The 12,151-nt window shown below is 44.5% G+C and overlaps 1 protein-coding gene across 1 annotated transcript in view; it reads left to right on the forward strand.

The window, feature by feature from the left end:
- The window catches only part of LOC134346438 (uncharacterized), a 182,751-nt gene that overhangs the window by 31,607 nt on the left and 138,993 nt on the right, over positions 1 to 12,151 (forward strand). Inside the window, exons 6-8 of the mRNA XM_063047807.1 lie at positions 2,186 to 2,218; positions 6,934 to 6,960; positions 8,672 to 8,698. Of these exons, the coding sequence (XP_062903877.1) occupies positions 2,186 to 2,218; positions 6,934 to 6,960; positions 8,672 to 8,698 (87 nt within the window). The remainder of the gene's footprint in view (positions 1 to 2,185; positions 2,219 to 6,933; positions 6,961 to 8,671; positions 8,699 to 12,151) is intronic.

The following is a 12,151-nucleotide window of genomic DNA, read 5'->3' on the forward strand; positions in this document are numbered from 1 at the left end:
CTGCCTTCTCCCAGTAACCTTTGATGTCCTGACTAATCAAGAATCTATCAACCTGTCCTGTAAATATACCCAATGACCATCTCTACAACCATCTGTGGCAATGAATTCCACAGAGGCACTACCCCCAGTTAAAGAAATTCCTCCTCATCTCTGTTATATTCTATTTCGAGGCTGAGTCCTCTCGTCCCAGACCACCACTACTGGAAACATCCAGTCTATCTAGCAATATTTAATAGGTTTCAATAAGATGCCACCTTATTCCTCGAAACACCAGTCAGTACAGACCCAGAGGCATCAAACAATCTTCATACATTAACGCTTTCATTCCTGGGATCATTCTCGTGAAAATCCTCTTGACCCTCTTCAATGCCAACACATCTTTTCTTAGATAAGCAGCTCAAAACGGCTCGCAGTGTTCCCAAGTTGGTGTGACCAATGCTATGTAAAACCTCAGCATTACATCCTTGACTTTATATCCCAGCGCCTGCCATTGTAAGGTTGGGGTACAATTGCTGCCACTCTCTGTACTCTGTGTACACTCTCTGTACACTCTCCCTGCGACCATACGGAATTCTGCTTTTTCCCACATTCCAAACATGAGCAGTTAGGGTTAGGGTGAGTGAGTTCTAGGCAAGCTGTGTTAGCACGGCATCACTGGTGGGCTGCCCCCAGCTTTTCACAGACTGTATTGGTCATTGGTATAGACAATGTATCTCACTCTGTGTTTTAATGTACATGTGATAAACAAAGCTAATCTTTTACACTGACTAAGGCAGCCCTTGTATTGTATCTGGAGTTGATTGTTGTTGTCCTGAGGTACTTCCTGTCCTGCTGGCAGATCTGCCCCAACAGTGAGACCGATACTTATGGGAGCAGGTAGCACTGGGAGTCCTAGCATTGACTACCGATCCCATAATATCCAGTAAACTTGGGTCAACATAGACATGGACATCTCCTCTTAACTACCCCACGGTGACCTTAGCCAATGGAACCATGTTGCTCAATGTTCAACATTGTATGGAAGAAGCACTGAAAATAGTAATTGTACAAAACAAACCCTGGGTAGAGGACCTCTCCCTTCAGGAATCGCTTGGCAGCATGATCACTGATCAAAGTGGTCAAGGCACGAAGGACCAGGATGCCATATTAGGATGGTAGCAATTAGCGCAATGCTATTACAGCTTGGGGCATCAGAGCCCAATCTGGTGTTCTGTGTCCTCCCTGGGGAATGTGTGGGTCTCCTTTGGGTGCTCCAATACCTGTTAATGGATTGATTGGTCTTTGTAAATTATCCTGTGATTAGACTAGGGTTAAATTGAGGATTGCTGGCAGCACTCCTCGAGGGGCAGGAAGAGCCTATTCTGTGCTGTATCTCTAAGTAAATAAAAGTAAGTTAAAAATATTCAATCCGCAAGTGGAAATGTGCGACCAATCATGAGGAGATCAACTTACTTGATTGGTAAGAATGACGTCTCCCTATGGCAAATGGATCTGTCCATGGCCACATTACAAAACTGAACACGTGTGGTGCTTATGGAGATGTGGTGACACCTTCACACTGAAAACTCTCCCCATTGACCCCGAAGCCTGCAGAAGAGGACATGGCTTTAAAGTAAGGGGTGGGAAGTTCAAGGGGGATATTGGAGGAAGGTTTTTTACCCAGAGAGTGGTTGGTGCGTGGAATGCACTGCCTGAGTCAGTGGTGGAGGCAGATACACTCGTGAAGTTTAAGAGCCTACTAGGGGTTATATGGGAGGCAGAGTTTCAGGGTCGGCACAACTTTATGGGCTGAAAGGCCTGTAATATGCTGTACTAGTCTATGTTCTATGTTCTATGTTCTATCAAGTTAATGCTCAGTGTTGCCAGACAGGCTAACAGGAGTAGAGCTCGTTAATCTAATTTGTCTTCTTCCCAGGATTCCCTGTATCCCAAAAGTCGGTTGTCAGCCAACAGGATTCACTCCATGGGATATCAAATAAACACTGATAGCTTTGGATACTGCAATAGTTATGGGACCTGACATTCTATCTGTAGTACTGGAGTTTGCACTCGCTGGAACAATTACTCATCTTTAGTTTTGAAATGGAGAATTCATTCTATTCTTTCATAATTATAAGCAAAAATGGATGTTAATGAAAGCTACTGGTGTTTATATTAACTACAATTCCCTTGTTGAATTTTCTAGGTCTAGAAGATAAAGAATCCGTCAAACAGTATGGTGAGTGTATAATAACTAATAAATGCACTATAACAATGAATAAACTACCAGTTCTTGTAGATGTGCCTTGTAAAGAGACCACAAGATATAGTAAGACATTATACCATCCAGGCCATCGAGTCTGCTGCACCATTCCATCTTTTATTCTATTATCCTTCTCAACCCCATTCTCCTGCCTTCTCCCCGTATCCTTTCACACCCTGACTAATCAAGAACCTATCAACCTCAGCTTTAAATATACCCAGTGACTTCGTTTCCCTGGCTGACTGTGGCAATGAATTCCACAGATTCATTACCCTCTGGCTAAAGAAATTCCTCCTCATCTCTGTTCTAAATGGATATCCCTCTGTTCTGAGGCTGTGTCCTCTGGTCTTAAGGCCCCCCCATCAGAGGAAACATCCTCGCCACATCCACTCTGTCGAGGCCTTTCAACATTTGATAGGTTTCAATGAGGTCATTCCTCATTTTTCTGAATTCCAGTGAGTAGAGGCCCAGAGCCATCAAGTGCTTCTCATATGACAAGCCTTTCACTCCTGCAATCATTTTTGTGAACCTCTTTGAACCCTTTCCAATGTCAGCACATCCTTTCTTAGTTACAGGGCTCAAAACTGCTCACTGTACTCCAAATGAGGCTTCACCTGTGCTTTATAAAGGCCTTCTGAAAATCCAAGTACACAACATCTAGTGATTCCCCTTTGTCTATCCTGCTTGCTATTTCTTCAGAGAATTTCAACAGATTTGTCAGGGCAAGATTTTCACTTAAGGAAACCACACTGAATATGGCCTATATTATCATGTGCCTCCAAGTACCCTGAGACCTCAACCTTAATAATCAACTCCAACCACTGAGGTCAGAACAACTGGCCTATAGGTTCCTTTCTTCTGCCCTTGTCCCTTCTTGGAGTGGAGTGACATTTCCAATTTTCCAGTCCTCGAGAACCATGCCGGAATCTACCGATTCTTGAAAGATCATTACAAGTGCTTTCACCATATCTTCAGCCACCCCTTTCAGAACCCTGGGATGTATACCATCGGTTTAGGTGACTTATCTACTTTCAGTTTCCCAAGAACCTTCTGCCTATTAATGGCAACTTCACACGTTTCTGCCCCCTGAAACTCTGGAACTTCTGGCACACTGCTAGTGTCTTCCACAGAGATGACTGGTGCAAAATACTTAATCAGTTCGTCCGCAATTTCCTTGTCCCTTTTTACTACCTCTCCAGCATCACTTTCCAGCAGTTCGATATCTACTCTCGCTTCTCTTTTACACTTTATATATCTGAAGTATCCTCTTTAATATTATTGGTTAGCTTACCTTCATATTCTATTTTTACCTTCTTTATGACCTTTTTAGTTGCCTTCTTTTGCTTTTTAAAAGTTTCCAAATCCTCCAACTTCCCACTAATTTTTGCTCAATTTTGTGGCCTCTCATTACACATAGGTGATTATATAAAATTATAAGCAAGCAGAGGAAAGGTAAATTACAAGAAAAATATCAACTCTACACTCCAATCCCACACATGCAATGTCAAATCTTTACAGTAACAAAACATAACAAAACCCTATTCTCCTACAACATCCAGCTAAAGAGGTTGGTGGTGAATAATCCGTGGAGGGAGCTTCATAAGATTAATTAAATACACAGCCCCTGTCTGCGAAGGATAAAGAGATCAGTATCCCAGAATAATGGATTTCCCCATGACCTTAAATATAGTGGCGAGTCATTGAGGACCGAGGGTCTAAATTAGTTCTCTGATCATCTGAATTTGATTAGAACATAGAATGTACGGTAGAACACTACAGCACAGTACAGGCCATTCAGCCCACAATGCTGTGCAAACCAGTTACCTACTTCAAGATCAATCCAACCCTTCCCTCCCACTTAACTGTCATTTTTTTTCTTTCATCTATGTGCCTGTCTCAGAGTCTCTTTAATGCTTCCAACATATCTGCTTCTACCACCACACACATTACAAGCACCTACCAAAATCTGTGAAAAGAAAAAAAAACTACTAACGTCTGAAACCGCCCCCCCCCCCTTTACTTTCCACCCAACACCTTAAAATTATGTGACTTTCTATTAGCGATTTCCACTCTGGAAAAAATGCCTTTGGATGTTCACTTGACATATGGCTCTCATCGTCTTGTATGCCTCTATCAAGTCACATCTCATCCTCCTTCTCTCCAAAGAGAAAAATCCCAGCTCCTTCAGTCTATGCTCTCTAATCCAGACAGCATTGTGGTAAATTTCCTCTGCAGCCTCTCTAGATCTTCCACGTCCTTCCTATAATGAGGTGACCAGAACTGAACACTTCAATGTGGTCTAAGCAGAGTTTTATAAAAGAAATGAAAACAGTCAATTAGAATTTGGTCCATAGAGCACCAGTGGAGGTGTGTGATCCTCTGAGTTCACAATGAATTGAGTTGAATTGACTTTATTTCTTTCATCCTCATATACTTGAGGGGTAAAATATTCACATTAGATCTCCATTTAAATGTGCAATGTACAATTTATAGTAATTTATAATAAATAGTATGTACAACAAGACAGTCAATGTGGCATAGAAACACAATTGTATTGGCGTGAATTAATCAGGCTGATTACCTGGTGGAAGAAGCTGTCCCGGAGTCTGTTGGTCCTGGCTTTGAGGCTGCGGTACTGTTTCCCGGATGGCAAAAGCTGGAACAGTTTATGGTTGGGGTTAGTTGGGTCCCCAGTGATCCTTCGGGCCCTTTTTATGCATCTGTCTCTGTAAATGTCCTGAATAGTGGGAAGTTCACATCTACAGATGCGCTGGGCTGTCCACACCACTCTCTGCAGAGTCCTGTGATTGAGGGAAGTACAGTTCCCATACCAGGCAGTGATGCAGCCAGTCAGGATGCTCTCAATTGTGCCCCTGTAGAAAGTCCTTAGGATTTGGGGACTCATGCCAAACTTCTTTAACCGTCTGAGGTGAAAGAGGCGCTGTTGTGCTTTTTCACCACACAGCCGATATGTACAGACCACATGAGCTCCTCGGTGATGTGTATGCCGAGGAACTTAAAGCTGTTCACCCTCTCAACCACAGATCCGTTTACTATATGTCTGCAGGGTTTAGCCCGTCTCCATTCCTCACGTAGTCCACAACCAGCTCCTTTGTTTTTGCAACGTTGAGGGAGAAGTTGTTTTCTTGATACCACTGTGTCAGGGTGATGACTTCTTCTCTGTAGGCTGCCTCGTTATTACTTGATCTACCTCTGTAACATCAGTGTGAATCTGTAAGTACTAACCTTTGTTTCAAGATCTGTTAACTTTGTGAGATATTGCGTGGAAAAAGGCTCTTTCAAACTGTACAAAGATGTGACATTCAATTTAATCACACAACCATGAATCATTTTTGCTTGAATTTACATAATATAAGTGACTTCCAACTTTTCGAAATGGGGAATAAAGGAAGAACAACCTGATGTTCATTTCCCATGCCTCCAGAGTCATAAAAAGAATCACAGAGCAATACAGCACAGATACAGGCCCATCAGCTCAACACGTCCATTAGTTTTTAAAGTTAGCTTTAAAGGCTTCTGTGTGTCCTAACTCATTGAAATGTAGATGCTTTTCTTAAGGAAAGACAGTGGCTGATGTATGGTCACACAAACATCAGTATTGGTAATTAGTAATTAATCAGATTTGTTGATGGAGTACAAACCAGTGTACAGAGGATGGTAGAGCATTGAAGAGTGCGGGAGAACAGCGGGATCAGGGAAAATAGATCCATGATTTCTTGGAGGTGGCATCACAGACAGGGTCATCAAAAGACCTTTGGAAAATTGGCCTTCTTATATCAGAGTATTGAGTGTAGGCTCTGGATGTATGTTGAAGTTGAACAGGGTGCTGGTGAGGCTAAATTCGGACTGCTGTGTGCAGTTCTGATCCCCCACCTACAGGAAAGATGAAAGAATACAGAGAGAATTTACAAGGATGTTGTCAGGACTTGAGGATCTGAGTTGTAGGGAAAGTGTAAACAGGGTTAGGACTTAATTTCCTGGAGCACAGGAGAATGAGGGGAGATTTGATAGAGGTATACAAAATTATGAATGGTACATATAGAGTAAAGCAAGCAGCTTTTCCACTGAGGTTGCATAAGACGACAGCTAGAGTTCATAGGTTAAGGGAGAATCTGAGGGGGAACTTCTTCACTCAAAGGGTGGTGTGAGTGTGGAATGACAACTAGCAGAAGTGCTGGACGTAGGTTGAATTTCAACACTTAAGAGCAGTTTAGGTAAGTACGCGGATAGGAAGGATATGGAGTGCTGTGACCCAGGTGCAGGTTGATGGGATTAAGCTGACTAACGTTTGGTGAACTCGATGAGCTGAAGGGATTGCTTCTATGCTGTAGACACAAAGAACTCTATGGTGATGTTAACTGCAGGATATCAATTGACCAACAAACCAAGAGAATGACCCTGCTATGTTTCCCTCCAACCCAGAAAGCGTAGTCTGGGCCTCCATTTAATATTTCTATGAAAAGATGACTTCTCCATCAGCATAGCACCCCCACGCCATTACATTGGAATGGAGTCTGTACGTTGAGCCTCAATCTTTCACTTGTGTTCACCTCCTGTCCCAGGGAAGTAAAGCTACCCACCCTGACCTTGGGCTAACATGAAAAATGGGAAAATGACCAATAACTTTGCATCAATAAGGTTATTAAAGTATATTTTTCTTAATTTTTTAGGCCACTGGAAACCCCTTGTTGAGTCAGGTAAGTCATACTATTTAACATAAATGTTATGAAAATGTTGCGTATTTCATACCCTGAGGAACCCTGTGCACCATCAGTTTAAACTCATCTAAGCTGCAGAATGGGGAGAGTCAGAACAAACAGCGGCAGGGCATAGTTAGAGAGGGTGGGAAGTAGACTTGGAGGGATATCACCAAGGAAGACCATCTCAGTGTTATCATATGATAGATGTCTGAGTCAGTGAGCCCTCTGGAAGCTGGAGGCCAGACATAGCCTGTCCTGAGGCTGGACGACTGACTGTGTGAGTGAATGGGTGGATGGGAAGGAGGGAGCAATGGCCTGGCTTTCCTGTTATTGTTGTTGTTGTTCGTGGAGGTGGTGTTGGTGGTGGTGGTGGTAATATTCTTGTTGCTTGTGTTCTTCTTCTGAACACGTTGGTCAAATTATGTGGGCCCTGGAATGTGCAGTGACACTGGTGGGGTGTCCCCAACGTATCCTCAGGATGTGTTGGTTGTTAACACGAGTGAAGCATTTCACTGTATGTTTCAATGAACATGTGATAAATAAATGAATCTGAATCTAGTAATGGGGATGTCTGTCGTGCTAGAAATAAAACTGAAATGTTGAAAATAATTAACAATAATATAATGTAAGAGCATAAAGAGGGCCATTTGGCCCTTCGAGTCTGATCCACCACTCCATCATGGATGATTTATTATCCATTTTAACCCTACCGTCTCCATGCAACATTTCACCCTGACGAATCAAGAACCTATGAAGCTTCATTTCAAAATACCCAATGACCTGGCCTCCACAGTCGTCTGTGGCAATGAAATCCACAGATTCACCACATTCCTGGTGAAGAAACACCTCCGTGTCTCTCTTCTGGAGGGGGGATGTCCTTCTACTCTGAGACTGTGACCACTTGTCCCTGACCCCACCCCCACTATAGGAAACATCCTCTCCTTCTCCCTTCTGTGTAGGTCTCTCAATATGTTATAGGTTTCATTGGGATTCTCTCTCCCCTACCTCCCTCCAACACGCCCATTCTTCCAAACTCCAGCGAATACAACCTCAGAGCCATCAAACGCGTCTCATGTGTTGACCCTTTCATTCCTGGAATCAGATTATATTTCAGTTCCTCTGCACCCATACAACTTCTGACTTTTTAGAACAGTGTCTGTGCTGGGGTTGTTTACTTTGAAAATCAGATGATTCGGGTGAGATTTCAATTTTACGTGCTCCCAGTTAGTGTAATTATGCACTCTGTTCCACAGTCTCCAAACTAGTTACAACATGACCTGCCTCGGGGGCAACCCAGCTAAATCCAATTTCAAATTTGATCGTTGCTCTCACAAATGTAAAGAAAAACAAAGATTAGCTTTATTTGTCACACGTACATCAAAACACACAATGAAATGTGTCCTTTATGTAAAATTAAATCAGTGAGGATTCACAAATAATGTATGTTTTGATGTAAAAATGATAAATGAGTTGTGGGCATGCTACATTGGCACCAGAGCATAATGATCCTTGCGAGCTGTGCCCAGTACATCAGACTGTGTTGGTCACTGATGTAGAGGTGCATTTCACTTTGATTTCATGTTTTGATGTACATGTGTCAAAAAAAGCTAATGATAAACTTCCAATTAAAATGAAGGTTGAATATTTTGATGGTAATTCAAGGTGCAGGGAAAGTTTTTCCATACTAATTGGCTATTTTTGTTTCCAGATTGGGAGATCATGTGTAAAAATCGAGGTAAGATATTTGATTGATTACGATGAATATTTTGGCTCCATCTGATGTACCGTCAGAATCAGAATCAGGTTTGTCTACATCTGCGGCATATGTTGAGAAAACTGTGGTCTTGTGGTAGCAGTACATTCCAATGCATCAGAATAAAAAACCTTTCATGACTATATATATATATATAACTTTCATGACTATAATTTTTCAAAACTCGTTAGATTCTGGACTAGTTCCTGAGGATTGGAGGGTGGCTAATGTAACCCCACTTTTTAAAAAAGGAAGGAGAGAGAAACCGGGGAATTATAGACCGGTTAGCCTAGCGTCGGTGGTGGGGAAACTGCTGGAGTCAGTTATCAAGGATGTGATAACAGCACATTTGGAAAGCAGTGAAATCATCGGACAAAGTCAGCATGGATTTGTGAAAGGAAAATCATGTCTGACGAATCTCATAGAATTTTTTGAGGATGTAACTAGTAGAGTGAATAGGGGAGAACCAGTGGATGTGGTATATTTGGATTTTCAAAAGGTCCCACACAGGAGGTTAGTGTGCAAACTTAAAGCACATGGTATTGGGGGTAAGGTATTGGTGTGGGTGGAGAATTGGTTAGCAGACAGGAAGCAAATAGTGGGAATAAACGGGACCTTTTCAGAACGGCAGGCGGTGACTAGTGGGGTACCGCAAGGCTCAGTGCTGGGACCCCAGTTGTTTACAATATATATTAATGACTTGGATGAGGGAATTAAATGCAGCATCTCCAAGTTTGCGGATGACACGAAGCTGGGTGGCAGTGTTAGCCGTGAGGAGGATGCTAAGAGGATGCAGGGTGACTTGGATAGGTTGGGTGAGTGGGCAAACTCATGGCAGATGCAATTTAATGTGGATAAATGTGAAGTTATCCACTTTGGTGGCAAAAATAGGAAAACAGATTATTATCTGAATGGTGGCCGATTAGGAAAAGGGGAGGTGCAACGAGACCTGGGTGTCATTATACACCAGTCATTGAAAGTGGGCATGCAGGTACTGCAGGCGGTGAAAAAGGCGAATGGTATGCTGGCATTTATAGCGAGAGGATTCGAGTACAGGAGCAGGGAGGTACTACTGCAGTTGTACAAGGCCTTGGTGAGACCACACCTGGAGTATTGTGTGCAGTTTTGGTCCCCTAATCTGAGGAAAGACATCTTTGCCATAGAGGGAGTACAAAGAAGGTTCACCAGATTGATTCCTGGGATGGCAGGACTTTCATATGAAGAAAGACTGGATGAACTGGGCTTGTACTCGTTGGAATTTAGAAGATTGAGGGGGGATCTGATTGAAACGTATAAGATCCTAAAGGGATTGGACAGGCTAGATGCAGGAAGATTGTTCCCGATGTTGGGGAAGTCCAGAACGAGGGGTCACAGTTTGAGGATAGAGGGGAAGCCTTTTAGGACCGAGATTAGGAAAAACTTCTTCACACAGAGAGTGGTGAATCTGTGGAATTCTCTGCCACAGCAAACTGTTGAGGCCAGTTCATTGGCTATATTTAAGAGGGAGTTAGATATGGCCCTTGTGGCTACGGGGGTCAGGGGGTATGGAGGGAAGGCTGGGGCGGGGTTCTGAGTTGGATGATCATAATAAATGGCGGTGCAGGCTCGAAGGGCTGAATGGCCTACTCCTGCACCTACTTTCTATGTTTCTATGTTTCTATAAGTATATCTATATAAATAAATAAGCAGTGCAAACAGAGAGGGAGAAATACTGAGGTAGTGATCACTGGTTCACTGTCCATTCAGAAATCTGACGGCAGTGGGAAAGAAGCTGTCCCTGAATGTTGGGTGTGTGTCTTCAGACTCCTGCACCTTCTCCTCTGATGGTAGCAATGAGAAGAGGGCACGGCCTGGGGGACTGTGCTTCCTGTGGTGGCTGGTACCTTCTCAAAATTCAAAGTACATTCGTTGTCAAAGTATGTATATGATAGACAACCTTAAGTGTCAACCTCTTGCAGGCAGTCACAAAACAAAGAATCACAATAGGATCCGCTGAAACAGACCGCACAAAACAAAGACCATCAAACACCCAGTGTGTGAAAAAGGATCAAATTCTGCAAACAATAAAAAAGTAAACAAATCACAGGTAGAGTCTCCGAAAGTGAATCCACAGCCACAAAGCCAGTTCAGAGCTGTAGCCAGATCAGGAGCCCAGCGGCTGCAGGCCACAGCCACGGAGCCAGTTCAGAGCCGTACCCAGACCGGGAGCCCGGCGGCTGCAGGCCACGGCCAGGGAGCCAGTTCAGAGCCGCAGCCAGACCGGGAGCCCGGCGGCTGCAGGCCACGGCCACGGAGCCAGTTCAGAGCCGCACCCAGACCGGGAGCCCGGCGGCTGCAGGCCACGGCCACGGAGCCAGTTCAGAGCCGCACCCAGACCGGGAGCCCGGCGGCTGCAGGCCACGGCCAGGGAGCCAGTTCAGAGCCGCACCCAGAACGGGAGCCCGGCGGCTGCAGGCCACGGCCAGGGAGCCAGTTCAGAGCCGCAGCCAGACCGGGAGCCCGGCGGCTGCAGGCCACGGCCACGGAGCCAGTTCAGAGCCGCAGCCAGACCGGGAGCCCGGCGGCTGCAGGCCACGGCCACGGAGCCAGTTCAGAGCCGCAGCCAGACCGGGAGCCCGGCGGCTGCAGGCCACGGCCACGGAGCCAGTTCAGAGCCGCACCCAGACCGGGAGCCCGGCGGCTGCAGGCCACGGCCAGAGAGCCAGTTCGGCAATCCAATTGCCATCACCTTTATACATCCGTGATGGTGAGGAGGCTGGTGCCCATGATGGAGCTGGTTTAGTTTACAAATTTCTGCAGCTTTTTTCCCATCCTGCGCCGTGGCCCCTCCACCAGACAGTGATGCAACCAGATTGAATGCTTTCTAAAATACCACTATTGAAATTCGCAAGTGTCATTGTGAACATACCAAGTCTTATCAAACAAAAGAAATATACTCATTGTCATACCTTATTTGTAATTGCATCAAGATGTCGGGCCCAGGCTCGACCTTCAGAGAAATAGACACACAGGAATTTGAAACCGCTCACCCTTTCCACTACTGATTCCTCAATGGTGGGTGCTCTCTCAACTTCCTCTTTCTGAAGTCTACAATCAATTCCTTGGTCTTACTGACACTGAGTGCAAGGTTACTGTTGTAATACCACTCAACCAGCTGATCTGTCTCACTGCTGTACTACTCCTGATCACCATATGAAATAGTTGTGTCATCAGCAAATTTACAGATGTCGTTTGTGCTGTGCTGAACCACACATTAATGGTTGCAGAGAGAGCAGAGCAGTGGGCTAAAGCACACTTCCTTAAGGTGCACCAATGCTGTTGATTGTCCACGAGGAGGACAATGTTATTTCCAATCTGCACAGGCTTTTGTCACCCAGTGAGGAAGTCAAGGAGCAGAGGAAGGTCCAGGGTTTGGAGCTTGTTGATTAGAATGAA

This window comes from Mobula hypostoma, chromosome 5, assembly GCF_963921235.1.
Source record: "Mobula hypostoma chromosome 5, sMobHyp1.1, whole genome shotgun sequence".
Classification (NCBI taxonomy): domain Eukaryota; kingdom Metazoa; phylum Chordata; class Chondrichthyes; order Myliobatiformes; family Myliobatidae; genus Mobula; species Mobula hypostoma.